This window comes from Halichoerus grypus, chromosome 5, assembly GCF_964656455.1.
Source record: "Halichoerus grypus chromosome 5, mHalGry1.hap1.1, whole genome shotgun sequence".
Lineage (NCBI taxonomy): Eukaryota > Metazoa > Chordata > Mammalia > Carnivora > Phocidae > Halichoerus > Halichoerus grypus.
Genome location: NC_135716.1, coordinates 164,111,740 through 164,133,980, shown reverse-complemented (window position 1 = coordinate 164,133,980; position 22,241 = coordinate 164,111,740). Strand labels below are relative to the sequence as shown.

The 22,241-nt window shown below is 40.2% G+C and overlaps 1 protein-coding gene across 1 annotated transcript in view; it reads left to right on the top strand.

Moving 5' to 3' along the window:
* ZCCHC17 (zinc finger CCHC-type containing 17) overlaps window positions 1–22,241 on the top strand; it is a 63,419-nt gene that overhangs the window by 16,257 nt on the left and 24,921 nt on the right. Inside the window, exons 3-5 of the mRNA XM_036098479.2 lie at window positions 6,430–6,487; window positions 19,092–19,192; window positions 20,614–20,705. Of these exons, the coding sequence (XP_035954372.1) occupies window positions 6,430–6,487; window positions 19,092–19,192; window positions 20,614–20,705 (251 nt within the window). The remainder of the gene's footprint in view (window positions 1–6,429; window positions 6,488–19,091; window positions 19,193–20,613; window positions 20,706–22,241) is intronic.

The window sequence follows — 22,241 nt, the reverse complement described above, 5'->3', positions numbered from 1 at the left end:
GACTTATTTTGCTTAGCATAATACCCTCTAGTTCCATCCACGTTGTTGCAAATGGCAAGGTTTCATTTTTTTTTAATTTTTTTATTGTTATGTTAATCCCCATACATTACATCATTAGTTTTAGATATAGTGTTCCATGATTCATTGTTTGTGCATAACACCCAGTGCTCCATGCAGAACATGCCCTCCTCAATACCCATCACCAGGCTAACCCATCCTCCCACCCCCCTCCCCTCTAGAACCCTCAGTTTGTTTTTCAGAGTCCATCGTCTCTCATGGTTCTTCTCCCCCTCCGATTTCCCCCCCTTCATTCTTCCCCTCCCGCTACATTCTTCTTCTTTTTTTCTTTCTTAACATATATTGCATTATTTGTTTCAGAGGTACAGATCTGAGATTCAACAGTCTTGCACAATTCACTGCACTTACCAGAACACATACCCTCCCCAGTGTCCATCACCCAGTCACCCCATCCCTCCCACCCCACCCCACCCCCCACTCCAGCAGCCCTCAGTTTGTTTCCTGAGATTAAGAATTCCTCATATCAGTGAGGTCATATGATACATGTCTTTCTCTGTTTGACTTATTTCGCTCAGCATAATACCCTCCAGTTCTATCCACGTCGTTGCAAATGGCAAGATCTCATTCCTTTTGATGGCCGCATAATATTCCATTGTGTATATATACCACATCTTCTTTATCCATTCATCTGTTGATGGACATCTTGGCTCTTTCCACAGTTTGGCTATTGTGGACATTGCTGCTATAAACATCGGGGTGCACGTACTCTTTCGGGTCCCTACTTTTGTATCTTTGGGGTAAATACCCAGGAGTGCAATTGCTGGATCATATGGTAGCTCTATTTTCAACTTTTTGAGGAACCTCCATACTGTTTTCCAGAGTGGCTGCACCAGCTTGCATTCCCACCAACAGTGTAGGAGGGTTCCCCTTTCTCCGCATCCCCGCCAACATCTGTCATTTCCTGACTTGTTAATTTTAGCCATTCTGACTGGTGTGAGGTGGTATCTCATTGAGGTTTTGATTTGGATTTCCCTGATGCCGAGCGATATTGAGCACTTTTTCATGTGTCTGTTGGCCGTTTGGATGTCTTCTTTGGAAAAATGTCTGTTCATGTCTTCTGCCCATTTCTTGATTGGATTCTTTGTTCTTTTGGTGTTGAGTTTGATGAGTTCTTTATAGATTTTGGATACTAGCCCTTTATCTGATATGTCATTTGCAAATATCTTCTCCCATTCTGTCAGTTGTCTTTTGGTTTTGTTGACTGTTTCCTTTGCTTTGCAAAAGCTTTTTATCTTGATGAAGTCCCAATAGTTCATTTTTGCCCTTGCTTCCCTTGCCTTTGGCGATGTTTCTAGGAAGAAGTTGCTGCGGCTGAGGTCGAAGAGGTTGCTGCCTGTGTTCTCCTTTAGGATTTTGATGGACTCCTGTCTCACATTGAGGTCTTTCAACCATTTGGAGTCTATTTTTGTGTGTGGTGTAAGGAAATGGTCCAGTTTCATTCTTCTGCATGTGGCTGTCCAATTTTCCCAACACCATTTGTTGAAGAGACTGTCTTTTTTCCATTGGACATTCTTTCCTGCTTTGTCAAAGATTAGTTGACCATAGAGTTGAGGGTCCATTTCTGGGCTCTCTATTCTGTTCCATTGATCTATGTGTCTGTTTTTGTGCCAGTACCATACTGTCTTGATGACGACAGCTTTGTAGTAGAGCTGGAAGTCCGGAATTGTGATGCCGCCAGCTTTGCTTTTCTTTTTCAACATTCCTCTGGCTATGCGGGGTCTTTTCTGGTTCCATACAAATTTTAGGATTATTTGTTCCATTTCTTTGAAAAAAGTGGATGGTATTTTGATGGGGATTGCATTGAATGTGTAGATTGCTCTAGGTAGCATTGACATCTTCACAATATTTGTTCTTCCAATCCATGAGCATGGAACGTTTTTCTGTTTCTTTGTGTCTTCCTCAATTTCTTACATGAGTATTTTATAGTTTTCTGAGTACAGATTCTTTGCCTCTTTGGTTAGATTTATTTCTAAGTATCTTTTGGTTTTGGGTGCAATTGTAAATGGGACCGACTCCTTAATTTCTCTTTCTTCTGTCTTGTTGTTGGTGTATAGGAATGCCACTGATTTCTGTGCATTGATTTTATATCCTGCCACTTTACTGAATTTCTGTATGAGTTCTAGCAGTTTTCTGGTGGAGTCTTTGGGTTTTCCACATAAAGTATCATATCATCTGCAGAGAGTGAGAGTTTGACTCCTTCTTTGCCAATTCGGATGCCTTTTATTTCTTTTTGTTGTCTGATTGCTGAGGCTAGGACTTCTAGTACTATATTGAATAACAGTGGTGATAGGGGACATCCCTGCCATGTTCCTGACCTTAGGGGGAAAGCTCTCAGTTTTTCCCCATTGAGAATGATATTCGCTGTGGGTTTTTCATAGATGGCTTTTATGATATTGAGGTATGTACCCTCTATCCCTACACTGTGAAGAGTTTTAATCAAGAAAGGATGCTATACTTTGTCAAATGTTTTTTCTGCATCAATTGAGAGGATCATATGGTTCTTGTTCTTTCTTTTATTAATGTATTGTATCGGGGCGCCTGGGTGGCTCAGTCGTTAAGCGTCTGCCTTCGGCTCGGGTCATGATCCCGGGGTCGTGGGTTCGAGCCCCACATTGGGCTCCCTGCTCAGCGGGAAGCCTGCTTCTCCCTCTCCCACTCCCCCTGCTTGTGTTCCCTCTCTCGCTGTGTCTCTCTCTGTCAAATAAATAAATAAAATCTTAAAAAAAAAATGTATCACATTGATTGATTTGCGGATATTGAACCAAACTTGCAGCCCAGGAATAAATCCCACTTGGTCGTGGTGAATAATCCTTTTAATGTACTGTTGGATCCTATTGGCTAGTATTTTGGTGAGAATTTTTGCATCCATGTTCATCAGGGATATTGGTCTGTAGTTCTTTTTGATGGGGTCTTTTCTGGTTTTGGGATCAAGGTAATGCTGGCCGCATAAAATGAGTTTGGAAGTTTTCCTTCCATTTCTATTTTTTGGAACAGTTTCAGAAGAATAGGTATTAATTCTTTAAATGTTTGTTAGAATTCCCCTGGGAAGCCATCTGGCCCTGGGCTCTTATTTATTGGGAGATTTTTGATTACTGCTTCTATTTCCTTACTGGTTATGGGTCTCTTCAGGTTTTCTTCCTGGTTCAGTTTTGGTAGTTTATACGTCTCTAGGAATGCATCTGTTTCTTCCAGATTGTCTAATTTGCTGGCATATAGTTGCTCATAATATGTTCTTATAATTGTATTCCTTTGGTGTTGGTTGTGATCTCTCCTCTTCATTCATGATTTTATTTATTTGGGTCCTTTCTCTTTTTATTTTTGGTAAGTCTGGCCAGGGGTTTATCAATCTTATTAATTCTTTCAAAGAACCAGCTCCTAGTTTCGTTCATCTGTTCTACTGTTCTTTTGGTTTGTATTTCATTGATTTCTGCTCTGATTTTTATTATTTCTCTTCTCCTGCTGGGTTTAAGCTTTATTTGCTGTTCTTTCTCCAGCTCCTTTAGGTGTAGTGTTAGGTTGTGTATGTGAGACCTTTCTTGTTTCTTGAGAAAAGCTTGTATTGCTATATACTTTCCTCTTAGGACCACCTTTGCTGCATCCCAAAGATATTGAATAGTTGTGTTTCCCTTTTCATTTGTTTCCATGAATTTTTTTTAATTCTTTTTAATGTTCTGGTTGAGCCATTCATTCTTTAGTAGGATGCTCTTTAGCCTCCATGTATTTGAGGTCTTTCCAACTTTCCTCTTGTGATTGAGTTCTAGTTTCAAAGCACTGTGGTCCTAAAATATGCAGGGAATAATCCCAATCTTTTGGTACCGGTTGAGACCTGATTTTGTGACCCAGGATGTGATCTATTCTAGAGAATGTTCCATGTGCACTAGAGAAGAATGTGTATTCTATTGCTTTGGGATGGAATGTTCTGAATATATCTGTGAAGTCCATCTGGTCCAGTGTGTCATTTAAAGCCTTTATTTCCTTGTTGATCTTTTGCTTAGATGATCTGTCCATTTCAGTGGGGGGGGGGTATTAAAAGTCCCCTACTATTATTGTATTATGGTCGATGTGTTTCTTGATTTCGTTATTAATTGGCTTATATAATTGGCTGCTCTCATGTTAGGGGCATAGATATTTAAAATTGTTAGATCTTCTTGTTGGATAGACCCTTTAAGTATGATGTAGTGTTCTTCCTTATCTCTTATTACAGTCTTTGGTTTAAAATCTAATTTGTCTGATGTAAGGATTGCCACCCAGCCTTCTTTTGATGTCCATTAGCATGGTAAATGGTTTTCCACCCCTTACTTTAAATCTGGAGGTGTCTTTAGGTTTAAAATGAGTCTCTTGCAGACAGCATATCGATCGGTCTTGTTTTTTTATCCAATCTGATACCCTGTGTCTTTTGATTGGGGCATTTAGCCCATTTACATTCAGGGTAACTATTGAAAGATATGAATTTAGTGCCATTGTATTGCCTGTAAGGTGACTGTTACTGTATATTGTCTCTGTTCCTTTCTTGTCAATGTTACTTTTAGGCTCTTTCTTTGCTTGGAGGACCCCTTTCAGTATTTCTTGTAGGGCTGGTTTGATGTTTGCAAACTCTTAGTTTTTGTTTGTCCTGGAAGCTTTTTATCTCTCCTTCTATTTTCAATGACAGCCTAGCTGGATATAGTATTCTTGGCTGCATGTTTTTCTCGTTTAGTGCTCTGAATACATCATGCCAGTCCTTTCTGGCCTGCCAGGTCTCTGTGGATATGTCTGCTGCCAATTTAATGTTTCCACCATTGTAGGTTACAGACCTCTTGTCCAGAGCTGCTTTTTAGGATTTTCTCTTTGTCTCTGAGACTCGTAAGTTTTACTATTAGATGTCAGGGTGTTGACCTGTTTTTATTGATTTTGAGGCGGGTTCTCTGTGCCTCCTGGATTTTGATGCTTGTTTCCTTTCCCAAATTAGGGAAATTCTCTGCTATAATTTGCTCCTATATACCTTCTGCTCCCCTCTCTCTCTTCTTCTGGGATCACAATTATTCTGTTTCGCTTTATGGTATCACTTATCTCTCGAATTCTCCCTTCGTGATCCAGTAGTTGTTTAATCTCTCATTTTTTCAGCTTCTTTATTCTCCATCATTGAGTCTTTTATATCACTAATTCTCTCTTGTACCTCATTTATCCTAGCATTTAGAGCCTCCATTTTTGATTGCACCTCATTAATAGCCTTTTTGATTTCGACTTGGTTAGATTTTAGTTCTTTTATTCCTCCAGAAGGGGATTCTCTAGTATCTTCTATGCTTTTTTCAAGCCCAGCTAGTATCTTTATAATCGTCATTCTGAACTCTAGTTCCGATGTCTGTATTGATTAGGTCCCTGGCGGTCGGTACTGCCTGCCTCTTGTTCTTTTATTTGAGGTGAGTTTTTCCATCTTATCATTTTGTCCAGAGGAGAATAGATGAATGAGAGAACAAAATGCTAGAAGGATAGCAACAACCCCAGAAAAATATATACTTTCAGAAAGTGGTCGCTTTTCTGTTCATAGAATTGCTGCTATTCTTTTCTTTGATCTCCTGTTGAGTTTGTAGGTGTTCTGAATGATTTGATAACTGTCTAGCTGAATTCCTGGGACCAGACGAAATTTAGGTCTCCTACTCCTCTGCCATCTTGCTCCAGTTCCTGGGATAATGTTTTTCTGGCAGGGGTTCCGGGCCTTTCATTACTATTACCTATTACATAGACCCATCAAGCCTGTAACTTCTCCGTCTTTGGTCACCTCCACAAAAGACTCAGGGACAACTCTTTTTCTCTCTGATTACAGCTTTTTAGGTTCTGTCAGTTTTCTGTGTATTGTTTTTTTCTGTAGTTGTCTTATAAAACCTAAGACTGGTTTGGAGTTAAATAGAGCAGGCCATATCATCTGTTTTGACTTGAAGTTTAGGGAAAAGGGATGTCCTATATAATCCATCCCAAAATATTAAAGTTCTCTGTTTTGGTATTGGGGGCCTCAGTCCCAGCTAATAAGAAGTGTAACTTTATTACCAGATTTTCTGCTGTGTGTTCCATTTCTTCAAATATCTCCTTTGCGGATTTCAGTAGGTGTAAGATTTGGACATCCCTAGATTCTGTCATACCATCTGACAACACTCCAGCCTCACCAGTGTTTTTAATGTGTTCACACATACCTGCCAGTCTAAATTTCAAAAAGAACAGAAAGAATATTTGACAGAACATAACTTTTAGGGAGCTTTGCAGCATTCAGTGCCAAGTGGAAATTCAGGGAGAGTAGGTTAAATGCTATGGAAGAGAGATTCTCATTTGTGTGACATTGATTTTTTTCTTTTTTTTTTCTTTTTTCGGTCTTTATAGGTGGCTATGGTGACAGACTATGGAGCCTTCATCAAAATCCCAGGCTGTCGGAAGCAAGGTGGTAACCTGTCACTTGAAATTCAGCCCTTCTGTTCTACTGTTTTCTGTCACCCCACCACATCCTGATTATAGACTCTCTTTTTCAAACAGTAGTTTTGTTTTTGTCTTTAGTGTAGAGATAGGAATATAGATAAATGATGACAGTCCATGTTTTCGTAGGTCTTAACTCAGAAGAATGATGCTCTCTGAGTTGGTGGGGGGCTGGGTGTAGCTATTTAGGTTCACTTCTGGAACCAGCTCTTGTCTAAATTTCACCTGTGACCCGAGGCAAGACACTTGACCTCTTTGGTCTTAGGATTTGGGGTAGGGCAAGCTATTTCCTCTCTGAGGCTGATGTGAATTTTCTAGTATACGGCACATGGAATGGGAATAGTGTTGTAACCAGTACGAATATATTATATATATCATGCTTTAATTTTTCTTTTTAAAATTATAGGCATTTGTTGGACATTTCTTGAGAATTGCCTTAATATCTATAATCTTATTTGTTTCTTAAAATAATTGTGTTACATAGAAAAGACAAGTTCTACAGACTGGTGGCCTGCTCAGAGTGATTTAGCTAGGTAATGGCACAGCTAGGTCTAGAACCTGAGCCTCCTAATTCCTAGCCTAGTGAGTTTTTTACCATATCACAGTGCTAGTAGATCCAAAAACTCAACTTGCTAATTCCTCGTACTATAATAAATTAAGGAATTATCAAAAATTTTAGTGTAAAAAAATTTAATTACAAGGATATTATTAGAAAAAATATAGAATGATACTTGACTTCATAAAAGTAAACAAATTTATTTCAAAAATCATAAGCAAAGTTAAGTTGTGAAAAAGAATTTGTAGGACACATGATAAAAGACTAATAAAAAAAGGGAATGTAGGAAAAGGGGCCAAGAATATGGAAAGAATTCACAGGAGAAAGAATAGCAGTTGATCGATAAATGTCTTAAAAGATGCTCATTCTCCGGATTGATTTAAAACTAACTTAAGGGGTGCCTGGGTGGCTCAGTTGGTTAGGCAGCTGACTCTTAGTTTTGGCTTGGGTCATGATCTCAGGATTGTGGAATTGAGCCCCGTGTCCAGCTCCGTGCTCAGGGTGGAGCCTGCTCGGGATTCTCTCTCGCTCCCTCTGCCCCTCCCCCCTTTGTGTGAGCTCTCTCTCTCACTCTCCAAAATAAATAAATCTTAAAAAAAAAAAAGAACTACCTTAAATTGTGGCACATCTGTGCAATGAATACTACTTGGCAGTAAAGAAGAATGAGAATGAAGTATGGTTGTATGCAACAATCTGGCTCAATCTCGGGCGCCTGGGTGGCTCAGTTGTTGAGTGTCTGCCTTCGGCTCAGATCATGATCCCAGGGTCCTGGGATCGGGCCCCGCATTGGGCTCCCTGCTCAGTGGGAAGCCTGCTTCTCCCTTTCCCACTCCCCCTGCTTGTGTTCCCTCTCTCACTGTGTCTCTCTCTGTCAAATAAATAAAATCTTTAAAAAAAAAATAAAAAAAAATCTGGCTCAATCTCCAGAGAATTATGTTGAGTGAAAAAAGGTAATCCCAAAAGGTTGCATATCTTTTTTTTTTTTAAGATTTTATTTTATTTTTTTATTTTTTAAAGATTTTATTTATTTATTTGACAGAGAAAGAGAGAGAGAGTTCACAAGCGGGGGAGAGGCAGAGGAAGAGGGAAAAGCAGGCTCCCGGCTGAGTAGGGAACCCTATGCGGGGCTCGATCCCAGGACCCTGGGATCATGACCTAAGCCGAAGGCAGCCACTTAACCGACTGAGCCACCCAGGTGCCCCAAGACTTTATTTTTTGACAGAGAGAGACACAGCAAGAGAGGGAACACAAGCAGGGGAGTGGGGGAGGGAGAAGCAGGTTTCCCATGGAGCAGGGAGCCCGATGTGGGGCTTGATCCCAGGACCCTGGGATCATGACCTGAGCCGAAGGCAGACGCTTAACAACTGAGCCACCCAGATGCCCCAGGGTTGCATATCTTGTAATTCCTTTTGTGTAACATCCTTTTTTTTTTTTTTTTGGCAGTTTTATTGAGAAGTAATTCTTATACCGTGCATTTCACCCAAATGTACAATTCAGTGTTTTTGGTTGTTATTTTTTTTTATATTCACAGTTTTGCAGCCATCACTACAATCTAATGTGAGAACATTTTCATCACCCCCAAAGAGAAACTTTGTACCTATTAGCAGTCACTCCAAATTACCATCCTGCCTGCCCGAGTCTTAGGCAGCCACTAGTCTACCTTCTGTCTTTATTTGTTTGCCTTGTCTGGACATTTCTTATTAAGTGGAATCATACAACATGGGGTCTTTTGTGACCGGCTTCTTTCACTCAGCATGTTTTCTAGGGTCTTCCATGCTGTGGCATGTGTCAGTACTGCAGTTGTTTATTGCCATTGCAGAATGTGGCATGCAGTTAACCAGCTCTCCAATTCTCTGATTCTTGACACCAGCTGGATATCCTACAGTTCAGTTCAGTCCTGACACTAACTGCCGAGGTAGCACCCAACTCTGCAGACTTCAGGGCTGTGTTCCACAAGACTGCCCTCACTTCAGACGCCAGGTACAAGCATCGAGTCCCCAGGTTATCCACACTTCTGGCAGACTTGGCTACACATTTCAGTGTTCCCACACCATCCCCGACCCCAGTTTCGATAATTTTGCTAGAATAACTCAGAGAACACCAGAAATGCTATACTTACTATTACAGTTAAGAAACTGGGTAAAGGGTACCCAGGTTTTCTCTGCATATTTCTTGTGACTACATGTGAATCTAAAATTATCTCAAAATAGTTTTTTAAAGTGATTTAAAACACTCATAAGATTTTTGAGATTAACAAATATTAAAGACATTGCTGTTACCCTGTATGTTAACTAACTGGAATTTAAATAAAAACTTAAAAAATTGCTATTAATGACCAATTTTGGAAATGGGTATTTCCAATAATAGTTTTACTTACTGTTGAGAGTATAAATTGTTATAGATTTTGGCAATGCCTATTCACATTTTTAATGTGCTTCCCCTTTAATCCAGCAGTCCTTTAGTGGATTTAGTTTGTAGCATAGACTTAGATAAATTATGTACATTTGTGCAGTGGACTATGCAGATGATAAGAAGCATGATACTTTGATGCTGGTGCCTTCTTCCTTTCAGCAGGAAGGATCTGTGCAAAGTTTTGATACAACTACCCCCACACTGATGCCTGACTGAAAGCCTTTGTAAGATAGCACTGGTTCTAGGAAGCATTCTTATTTCAGAGATGGTAAAGTGAGGGCAGGAAAGTGCCTCTTAGAATTGATGAAATGGGTACGTCCCAATTTACTGAAATGGAAAGATGTCCAAGGTAACACGAAAAAGCATGTTGCAGCAGAGTTTGAAGAGCATGACCCTCCCTGCCTACATTTAAAAAAAATTTTTTTAAGATTTTATTTATTTATTTATTTATTTATTTATTTATTTATTTGTCAGAGAGAGAGAGAGAGCACAAGCAGGGGGAGAGGCAGGCAGGGAGAGAAGCAGGCTCCTTGCCGAGCAAGGAGCCCGATGCAGGACTTGATCCCCGGACCCTGGGATCATGACCTGAGCTGAAGGCAGATGCTTAACCCACTGAGCCACCCAGGCATCCCATCCCTACCTACATTTTAAAGCATGTGTACATTAGCCTATGTAGTTTTTTGAATTATTGCATATGTTTAGAAGAAAGCCTAGAAGCTTACTCAACAAACTGTTAACAGGGGTCACCTCTGGAGGGTTCAGTTTGCTATGGGAGACATGGACATGGAATAGGGACTTTTTCTTTGTGCAGTTTTTTAAAACAAAATTTTTCTTTAAAAATAAATCCAACAGCTGATCTTTGGATAATAAAGCCATGCTTCTAGCCTTGGAGACTGCTGTGCCACAAATTGCATCTTGGAATTAGAAAGGGCTCACCAGTAGTTTCCAAGCTAGCAGTCAGCAATCTGTTATAAAGTTTCTCATTTTATGTTGTCTAGGATTTAATGTGAGGGAACCCATCCCGGTCCCTATAGGCAAGCATCTCTTTTGGTCTGAAGACAGATTTTCATGGTGTACTTGCCATCGCTCCCAGTACTTGAAAGTCCCATCCTTACTTGAGCCTTTATGTGGCACTTTGGGGACTGTGTGGAGATGAAAGGCCTGCCATCTCTCAGCAGTCAGTCTTCAACTCATTCGTGTCCATGCCCTGTCAGGGGATGCCTCTGATTATGGCTTCCTGCTTACATGTGATCTGTTAGTCTGACAGCTGGCGAGACAAGCCTCAGAGGGAGAGCTCAGGAAGCCAAGTAATTAGGTGGGAACTCTCTAATCCCGGTCTTTTCTGTGGGTTTACTGCATAACTCGAACAGTTGTATTTTAGCTTCTCTGCTCTCAAAGGGGGAAGATCATTAAGTCCCATGCCAAAAGGACTGAGCTATAAAATAATTCTGCTCTCCAGACTTTAACATTTTGATTCGGGAAGGGAGACTCTTGAGTTGTTTTTCTCAGCCTCCTATTCTCAGAATTTTTACCACTACTTAGTTGAAGACCCCTTCCTAGTGTTCAGATCTAAACTAGATTTTCCCCCATCTCATAGTGGTGCCTAATAAAACTCTGTGTGATGAGGAAAATGTTCTGTATCTGTTCCAGTGTGTTTTCTGACACTAACCTGTTCTCCAGCTTCCAACAGGAGGCGTCTTAATTCACTTCTGACACTATCTACCTGGAGCAGGTGTCAGATCCCACAGGTTAGAGGGGCTCAGACTCACAAGACTTCCCCTACTTCAGATGCCAGTCATAAGTCCTGAGCCACCTGGACTTCTGACTGGTGGGCTACGAAGCAAGGGTTCCCACAACCCCCTCCTCAAGTTTGATAATTTGCTAGAATGGCAAGGTATGGGTGGGGGGTGTACTCCGAGCTTACATGTCTTCTCTGGCATACCACCCTCCCAACAAGCTGATGTGTTTACTAACCTGGAAGCTGTCTGAATCTCACCGTTCAAGAGTTTTTATAGAACTTACTCTCTAGCCCCTCCCCCTCTTTCCTGGAGACCAGTGAGGCTGAAAGTTCCAACCCTCTCATCATTTGATCTTCTGGAGACTTGGCCCATCCAGAGACCTCTAGGAGCCCTATGCTAAGTCACCTCATTAGCACAAACTCTGGTGTGATCAGAAGGGGCTTATGAATAACAAAAGACTCTCCTATCACTGGAGAGATGCCAAGAGTTATAGGAGTTCTGTGCAGGGTGTCTAGGAACCAGGGACAAAGACCAAATATATTTTTGCATTATAGCACATCTTTGCTGTCCAATAATGTAGCCACTGACTTTTAACTTTGTTTATTTTAATTTAAATTTAAACTTAAAACAGCAACATGGCTAGTGACTGTCATAGTGTCAATGCAGTTTTTTTATGAAGTTCTTTTTTTTTGCTCCACTATCCTCTACCCCACCAGCACATGAAATTTTGGGATCAGAGATTGTTCAATGTTATACTTTTAAAATGTCTTGCTTATGGTAGAAGCACAAATAATTTTACTTCGTGGAGCCCAACACAAGGGCTTGAACTCATGACCCTGATATCAAGCCCTGAGCTGAGATCAAGAGTCAGACACTTAACCGACTGAGCCACCCAGGCACCCTGAAGCTCAAATGTTTTTAGCAGTGTATTCAGTTTAGCAAATAATTATTGAATTTTATTATCTGGTCACTATGTTAGGTGGGAACAGAGAGATAAGAAAACAGTCCCTGCTGCTCTCAGATTGTTCATAGTCTAGAGATATGAACAAATTACAATGTGGTGTAATAATATAAGTGAAGTTGTAGTTATCCACTGAGCTGTGAAATGTTGGGGCCTAGAACAGTACCTGAGGAATAGTGGGTGTTAAGTACATTTTATTAAATGAATAAATTCTAGTCCCAGCTCTGCCATTTATTGGCTTTTGACTTCCAGTTGCTTTGAGTCTTTGAGTAAGACTTGAACCTTAGTTTCCTTATCTGTGAAATGGGAATGATGTGCATATTTTTGAGATTCTTGATTGGCAGGATCATGTCTTACTTCTCCTTGAATCCATTTTTGCCTATAATATTGTGGATATTTAGTAACTTTTGAATGAATCTATAATCCCAACAAGATAAAGGGTGTGAAAGCACTTTAATTTGTGGATTTAGATTATTGTCATACACCATTGATTGGTGATAACTTATTTGAAAATTCTAGAAAGGGAATTCAGATCCCCCAAAGATAAAGGGGACCTTTTATTTTGACATTTTTGGGCTGTAGCTGTCCTCTAGTGGTTTATAATTTTCACCTCTTTATGGTCAGTGGGAGTTGTAAAAGAAATTAAGGTTGAACAGCACATTTGGGAGAGTATTTTTAAGGGAACAATAATAGGCTACCTCTGTTTGTTTGTGTTTTATATATGGTGATTGAGATGCTAGCTCTTTCCAAGTTATCACAATTTATTTTCTTCTTTTACTAGCAGACACTTGGATGGGATTCAGTCCGTTTAAGTGTCCTGTTGGGTTTACTGAATGTGATGATGGACTTGATATGCCCTTTGGTCATTTATGGCTTCATGTCAGAAATCCAGGCACAAACTGCTCTGAAGAGCTCCCTTCCATGTAGACGGACAAGCAAAGCATTTTCATTATTTCTGTTCATTTTGGAGCATATGCTGGAGCAGAATTAGATGTGTTTCTACTACTTGTAGATGAGACCATCTTTCTTTTTTTTTTTTTAATTTTTTTTTAAAGATTTTATTTCTTTGATAGAGAGAGACACAGCGAGAGAGGGAACACAAGCAGGGGGAGTGGGAGAGGGAGAAGCAGGCTTCCCGCTGAGCAGGGAGCCCAATGCGGGGCTCGATCCCAGGACCCTGGGATCACGACCTGAGCCAAAGGCAGATGCTTAATGACTGAGCCACCCAGGCGCCCCTTTCTTTTTTTTTTAATTGAAAAGATAACACAGATCAATAATAAAATTGGAGAAATATCAGTATGTTGTAGAAGACCCTACAGACTCATATTTGAATTGCAGTTCTTTATTAGCTTTGTGATCTTGCACAATGTATTTATCATCTACTGTATTTCCTCATGTGAACCTACATCACAGGGTTGATATAAAGATTAAATGAATGGGTGGATGTACTGTATTTAGTGAGGTATCCAGCACAGAGTGAGGGGGCCTCAAATGTGTTATTTGGTGCCCTCTACCTTATTCACTTAATCCAACTGTGGGTAGTTTATGTGGGTAGCAGTGAAATACCTTCCAAGAATATAGACTGTCCGAGAATGCAACTGGTGATAAATCCCCCATACAGAGTATGGGATTAGCCATAGATAGAAATATACCAGGTAATCGCCTGTAACTCTGTGACTAAAGAGATGAGAGCACTCTTGAGACGGTAACAAGCTAATCTGGGTGTGATTCCAGAGAAAAGGGTTTGGAATGAAATTATAATTTAGGAGACTGAAATCTAATTGACTGTATCATTCTATCTAGGGGGAGATTATGTGAACAGGGTGGGTTGTCAGGCTGGAACATAGTAAAAGAAAGCCTGAGAATCTGAAGTTGGCAGTGTTTGTCTTGCCTTTATTGAGAGCAGAAATGAATCTGATGCTAGGAACTAGAGAGAGATGGATTCTTTTATGAGGAAGTGATAGTCCATTAAACCTGTGGACTGGAAACTTATTTTAAATCATGTGTCTCCATTTTGTTCTGATTCTGTGTTGAAGCAATTTCTGATCACTTACCCAATTTTTTAGGTATTTGATACCTAAAAACAGTGAGTAGGGAACAGTGAGTAGTCTATTAGGCAAGGACTGGGAATTTTAAAAAGTATCCTTGGGACGCCTGGGTGGCTCAGTTGGTTAAGCGTCTGCCTTTGGCTCACATCATGATCCCAGGGTTCTGGGATCGATTCCCACATCATGCTCCTTGCTCGGCAAGGAGCCTGCTTCTCCCTCTGCCTGCCACTCCCTCTTCTTGTGTGTGTGCGTGCACTCTCTCTCACAAAGAAATAAATAAATCTTTAAAAAAAAAAGTATATCCTCTGTCGTAAATTAATAAATTGGTGAATTGTGTCTGTCCCTGTACCAATCACTATATTGACCATCAGGTTAATATATTTTATTTTATTTATTTATTTTAAAAGATTTTATTTATTTGAGAGAGAGTGCGTATGCATGTGAGAGCACAAATGGAAGGGGGAGGGGCAGAGGTAGAGGGAGAAGCAGACTCCCCGCTGAGCAGGGAGCCCCACACAGGCTCGATCCCAGGACCCTGGGATCATGACCTGAGCTGAAGGCAGATGCCTGACCCACTGAGCCACCCAGGTGCCCCTGGTTAATGTATTTTAGTATGTAAGTTTACATTTGCAGACTCCTACATATATTTGTATCTTCAGTTCATATGCCTCCTCTGAGCTATGGACTTAAATATCCAACTGCCCACCTGACATTTGCCTTCAAGGCTGAGGGCTAGACCATTTCCCTTATTTAATTCACCGTGTAAACTAAGGTCTTTTGGTAATAAGCCATTAATGTCTCAACTATAAAAATCTTGCACCCTGGCATAACTATTTTTATATTCTCTTTTGGTCTGTTCTATATGAGACATAGTTTTACAACTCAGTTGTAGTGTACATATCATTTTCTATTTCGCTTTTAAGATACTGTTATGATTAAAAATATTGCATGCATATTATAGAAAAATAAGGGGAAAGATTCCAAAGGAATTATATGATACTACTACCACACAGATAGGCGCTATCAACATTTTGGTATATTTTTTATAAGTCACATGTACATAAAACTTAACGTTGAGTTTAAGTTTATACTCTCTATATATGTATTTTATAGTTTTTTACACTTAATGAGCCTTAAACATTTCTCCATCTTTTCACATACTTTTGTAAACATTTAAACATTTGTCTATCATCAGTTGTACCACATGATCATTTTAAAGTTCCAGTTTTTCACTACTAATAATGCCATATTGAACCAGGAATGATGCCCAGACCAAAGAATATCCTACTTTGAGATCAGGTGGGAGGACAAATGGTTAATGCCATTATTTCCTTGTTTGTGGTACAGACCTTTTGTTTCAGGATAGAAAAGAAATTCAAGTATTATTAGATTCAACGTTAATTTCCTTCATAACTTTCATTAGCAATAGAGGAAAGAAGTGAATTTTTGAATGAGAGGACAGTTGCAGCCAAAAAATGCCAAAGTGCAAGGTTTCCCTTTCCTTTAGGGCATCTGAATTTCCTCTTCAGACTTTTAGGCTGCTCTGCCCGTTACACCATCCTGGGGGCGGGGGCGGGGGTGCCCACAGCTTCGCAGGTTTTATCCAATTTGGAGATTACATGATGTGGTCTAAGATTAAAAACACAGGTTTTATGATGTATATAACACATTTTGGAGGCCCCAGAGTTATTCATAGAGATAGGCTGTCAACCTCCAGAATGAGCTGCAGTAGGTATGTGAGCCCCAGTGACCCTGGTCAGAGCAAGCAGTGACTTCCAACAGGAGCTCCAACAGAGGGCAGATACTTCTCATCACAGATACGTGCCTGCTGTGCCGATGTCCTTGTGGATGCACGCATGTGAGAGCGAGCTTGAGAGAGAATACAGGCTCATCATTCCCCCACGCAATTTAAGGGAGGGCAGGTATTTTAGATGTAACTCTTTGACTTAATCGTTTTTCTCTAGTTTACATTCCTGGTTTATGTTCATTCAAAATAATTGTATGTTGTATTTATTTTCCCCAGAATAGAGATAATTTTCTCTATTATTGAAACACTTGAAAATAAAAAAATTAACGTGTAATCCTGTACCCTAGGATAACCATTGTTACAGCATTTTGGATCATTCTTTCTGATTTTTAAAGTCTTTTTTTAAAATTTAAATTCAATTAGCCAACATACAGTACATCATTAGTTTCAGATGTAGAGTTCAGTAATTCATCTGTTGCATATAACACCCAGTGCTCTTCACATCAAGTGCCCTCCTTAATGCCTGTCACTCAGTTACCTCAACCCCCACCCACCTCCCCTAAAGTCTTTTTTAAGCATTTGTAATCATACTGTATACAATTTTTTTGTAAAGATTTTATTTATTAGACAGAACATGAGGGTGGGGGGAGAGGGGGAGAGGGAGAAGCAGACTCCCCACTGAGCAGGGAGGATGACACAGGGCTCAGTCCCAAGACCCTGGGATCATGACCTGAGTGGAAGGCAGACACAACCAACTGAGCCACCCAGGCCCCCCCGCCTTTTTTTAAAGATTTTATTGAGAGAGAGAGGGAGAGAGAGAGAGAACGTGGGGGGGGAGGGGCAGAGGGAGAGGGATACCGCATATAATTTTCTGTTGTACTTTTGTTATTTATATGAGAAAATGCTGGTTGTCTTCAGTGCTTGACACAGAGTAGGCAGTCAAATATTTACTAAAGAATGAATTATGGACATATTCTTATATAATCTTTTGAGCATCGTTTTTTAAAAAATTCTTTAGAAGATTTTATTTGAGAGAGCGGGCAAGAGAGAGCACGAGTGGGGTGGGTGGGTGGGGCGGCGGGCGGCAGAGGGAGAAGCAGACTCCCCGCTGAGCAGGGAGCCCAACTTGGGGTTCAGTCCCAGGACCCTGAGATCATGACCTGAGCTGAAGGCAGATGCATAACGGAGTGAGCCACCCAGGTGCCCTTAGTTTGTTTCTAATTTTTTCTGTCTTCAAAAATACATTGAAGGGGACAGAAACACAATTGAGAAATGTTTTGGCTATTCTCACTGTGGGGTGCAGGAAAATCTAGCTTCCCCAGGGCTATATCAGGTGCTCAGATTACACCCTCAGGGCTTTGTGTCTTACCTCTGGCCAACTCTTGCCACCTGGTGGTAAAGATGGGCATTGGTAAGTTTTTGTAGTTTATTATCCTGACAAATATCTTGAAAAAGATGAATTGATTTAGCTAATCACTCAATGGGATGAAGTATCTTGATTGATTAAGATTGTGTCATGTGCCCACAGTTGGGGGTTATGTCAGCTTCAACCAAATCACATGGACCAGATTTATTTTAGAAAGTAGGGAAGGTGGGGCACCTGGGTGGCTCAGTTGTTAAGCAGCTGCCTTCTGCTCAGGTCATAATCCCAGAGTCCTGGGATCGAGCCCCGCATCGGGCTCCCTGCTGGGCAGGAAGCCTGCTTCACCCTCTCCCACTTTCCCTGCTTGTGTTCCTGCTCTCTCTCTCTCTCTCTCTCTGTCAAATAAATAAATAAATAAATCTTTAAAAAAAAAAAAAAGAAAGAAAATAGGGAAGGTGATGTTGATTAATACTTTAATAATTTTATTCATAAAAATCCGAAATTATCTATTAAAAAAAAGGGAAGGTGGTTCTCCCAGGAAAGGACTTTGGACAGACAGGAAAAGGACATCTATTATAAATATTTTAAAAATTATTTAATAACTAATCTATCATTTAACTTTTAATTAATTTTATTAAATATTTTTACCACTCTTGTTAGTGATTGCTAAATGATTTCTAAAATTTTATACTAGCCTTAGCAATATTTATTTTACTATGCTCTCACCCATGCATATTATTTTCTAAACATGTTGTTAATAGATTAAAAATGGCACCTTGTTTAGATTTTCTCTTTTCACTTAACATCTATCATAATTATTTTCTGTAATTGTAATTTAATTGGCTGCTTACTCTTCCATTTGATTGATTTACCATAGTTTACCAAGCTAATTTTCCAATTATTGGTCATTTAGATTGCTTATAGTTTTTTTTTAAACCTTTGTAGGTAATAATACTACAAGATTTTTATATACCCATAGGTTTTTGGGTTTTGCCTCTGTTAAGTTTTTTCTTTTGGAAAAATTCTAATGATATTCTTGCATCAAGGGTATAAATATCTTGGGGCGCCTGGGTGGCTCAGTCGTTGAGCATCTGCCTGTGGCTCAGGTCATGATCCCAGGGTCCTGGGATCGAGCCCCGCATCAGGCTCCCTGCTCAGCGGGAAGCCTGCTTCTCCCTCTCCCACTCTCCCTGCTTGTGTTCCCTCTCTCGCTCTCTCTCTCTCTCTCTCTGTCAAATAAATAAATAAAATCTTTTTTTTAAAAAAAGGTATAAATATCTTGATGCCCTTGCTTTTAAAGACTTTCACTGACTTGTGTTTTTACTAATGTGTTGTTTTTGTATCACATGTTTGCTAACATTGAGCATTATTTTTATTTATTTTTTTATTTTTTATTTTTTAAAGATTTTATTTATTTATTTGAGAGAGAGAATGAGAGAGAGAGAGCATGAGAGGGGGGAGAGTCAGAGGGAGAAGCTGCGGGACTCGATCCTGTGACTCCAGGATCATGACCTGAGCCGAAGGCAGTCGCTTAACCAACTGAGCCACCCAGGCACCCGAGCATTATTTTTAAAGAATATGTGTTGATTAAGTACAAAAAGTGATCTCAAATTGTCTTAATTTACAGTTTTAAATTAACAGACATTTTTCAGTGAATCCTCAACTCCCATCTTTTCCTTACCTCATTATTTAGAGTATAAATGCCAGATATACCCTTTGCTTTATTTCATTTCTTCTTGTACCCAGGTCTGGTCCATCGAACTCACATGTCATCCTGTCGTGTGGATAAGCCCTCTGAGATAGTAGATGTCGGAGACAAAGTGTGGGTGAAGCTTATTGGTCGAGAGGTAAGGTTCTGTACAACTTTCATGTTGTTAGAAAGACTGAGGAAAAGCTGGGGGGGCAGTGTTGGTATTTTATGGTGGCGAATGTGTATATGTTGTTAACTGTGGCTGATGATCTTATTTTTGAATCCTGCCACTGTATTCTGTCCTGAATTGAAACCTTCTGGCCAGCTGTCCTGTAAACTCAGAAGGGATGTGGTGTAAACTATAATAAGTGCGGTGCAATAAGTACATGTTTATACAACTTTCCTCCGTGAAGTTTATGTTTCCAAATTTTATGAAGTTTCCAAGTGGTAGGTGGAAAAAAAAAAAAGAACCAAAAAGAGAGAAGAAAACTTAATTTATGGGACTAGTCTTAATCATAAATTTCAAAGAATAGCTGCCCGGTACATTTCAGTTTGGACCAAAACAATAAAAAGACAGAGTTTATCGTTATTGCTCCTAATACCTGGCACCATGCAGTGTGAGGCAAGTGAGAGAGGTTTGAAGGATGCTCTTAACAGCATCTCACTTGAGGGCATGAGGGTTGTAGATGTGGGCAGCCTGTTCTTGTACCAGAGACTGGCAGGGGAGACAGGTCTGAAAGAGATACTATTTGAGTGCTTAATATGTACTAGTCTGAGGGATATAAGAGTGAGCCAGACCTAGGTGACCTCAGCTGTTATGGAGCTTATATAGAATGTAACTGGACAAGACAAATATAAAAGTAAGCAAACATACGTATAAAATAATTGTGATTGTAATTATAATTGTAAATTGTAATAAGTGCCATAATGGGCTCAAGCAGTATCAGCGGTAGATTTAGATGAAGTGGTCAGGAATAGGCTGTCTGTGGAAATGATTTGTGAGCTGAGACCTAAAGGAAAAGGCACTGGTCATGTGAAAAGTTAGGATAAGCATATTCCAAGCAGGGAGAATAACTAATGCAGAGACCCTGAAGTGGAAACGGGCGTCAGATGTTGGAGGAAGCAAAAGACCAACATGGCTAACAATTGCCTTCATGTTTAAAAATGCACTAGACCAAGTCCAAAAGGGGATCTAGTCTAGTCTGGAATGTTTGGGAAACACATTCTGGGCTCATGGATCTCTGAACCCATCATTATGCTGAACTTACATGGAAAAAACAGCTTTTATTTTCTGCCTGGTTACCTCCACAGGCCTTGAATTTCTGACAACCATTTCTGCCTTTCCTCCCCAGAAGGACAAGAATGAGATAAAAACAATTTCCTGAAGTTATTCTGCCACAAGATCTATTTATAATGCTCATTAGTACCCCCAGTGTTCCTAGTACAGGACCTCAGCCATTAGAGAAGCTCAGTGTTTGTTATGATGATAAAAGCTTTGATGCTTAGTTAGATAATTTTACACCAGCAGTCTAAATGGTGTACTCTTAGCTGTTGGTGACTTTGCTTTTGTCTTTACAGATGAAAAATGATAGGATAAAAGTGTCCCTCTCCATGAAAGTTGTCAACCAAGGGACTGGGAAAGACCTCGACCCTAACAACGTTATCATTGAGTAGGTAAAAGGTTTGGAAAGGCTACAATCCTACTTCTCAAACCACAGAATGCTGTAGTGAATCAGACTGACCTAGGAACTCTACCATTTATAGTCTGATATAGATGAGTTATGTAGCCCTTGTGATCCTTGGATTTCGATAACACCATACTGCATAGAGTTCTAAGATTGGATGCTCACATGCAAAGCATAGAAATGCTCCATCAGTGGTTTTGTTTCCTTCCCCTTATTCTTTGTCTGCCCTTTAACCAGTTAGCCAACAGGCATTCATGAAGCACCTGCTACTTGTCTCTCTCCTAGCACAGGGGCTCAAAAAAAGACCATGTGGAAGAGTAGGGTAATTTAGAAGCAACTCCAGTAGGGTTTAATGCATCTTGGGATAACTGTGTTCTGAATATGACATCTTACTTTCATTGGCTCTTCTGACCTTTCATTTAGGAATGGAAGATTAGCTATACATGTAGGCTAATATCTGGTGATATAAGGAATTTGCTGTCTGTCTCAAAGTCTTTCTTGAATTTATGCCAGTGATTTCTGATCAGGGGTTCCTAGCTCCCTAAGGTTCCGTGAAGGGTTTCTGAACTGTTTCCAGTGTTTCAGAAAACCAACCAAAATCATGCATTTACCTTCAGGTTAACCGTGACTTTATTGTATTGCTTTTGATGTTAAAATATCACATTGTTTATCTCATGCTAATCAGGTGCTCTCAGTGGCAGTCACGTTATTATTTTGTTTTTTTAAAGATTTTATTTATTTATTTGAGAGAGAGAGAGAGCATGAGAGGGGGGAGAGGGGGTCAGAGGGAGAAGCAGACTCCCTGCTGAGCAGAGCCTGATGGCAGGGGTCATGACCTGAGCCGAAGGCAGACACTTAACCGACTGAGCCACTCAGGTGCCTCAGTTATTGATCAATTTAAAAAACAAGAAAAAAATAAATGTTTGAGTGGGATCTTGGTGGGGAAAAGTTTGGAAACCCTTATGTTTATAGTTCTAAGCAAAATCACTGTGGATACAAAGTAATTTTACCTAAAAGGGAGGGCATTGATATTGGATACATACTTTGTGCCAGGCATTATGCAAGGCAGTTTATGTACATTTGTGTGTCTGATTCTCATAACCTCCAAAGTGGGTATTATCTCCATTTTACTTTATATTCTTAGTTTCTTTCTTTCTTTTCTTTTTTTTAAAGATTTTATTTTTTTGACAGAGCACAAGCAGGGGAAGTGACAGGCAGAGGGAGAAGCAGGCTCCCCACTAAGCAGGGAGCCCGATGCAAGGCTCAATCCCAGGACCCTAGGATCATGACCTCAGCCAAAGGCAGATGCTTAATCGACTGAGCCACCCAGGCACCCCCCCACCCCTTTTTTTCCTAAAGATTTTATTTTTGGGCACCTGAGTGGCTCAGTCGGTCGAGCATCTGACTCTGATTTCAGCTCAGGTCATGATCTCAGGGTCCTGAGATCCACCCCCATGTTGGGCTTCCTACTCAGGGTGGTGTCTGCTTGTCTCCCTCTCCCCCTCTCCCTCTGCCTCTCCC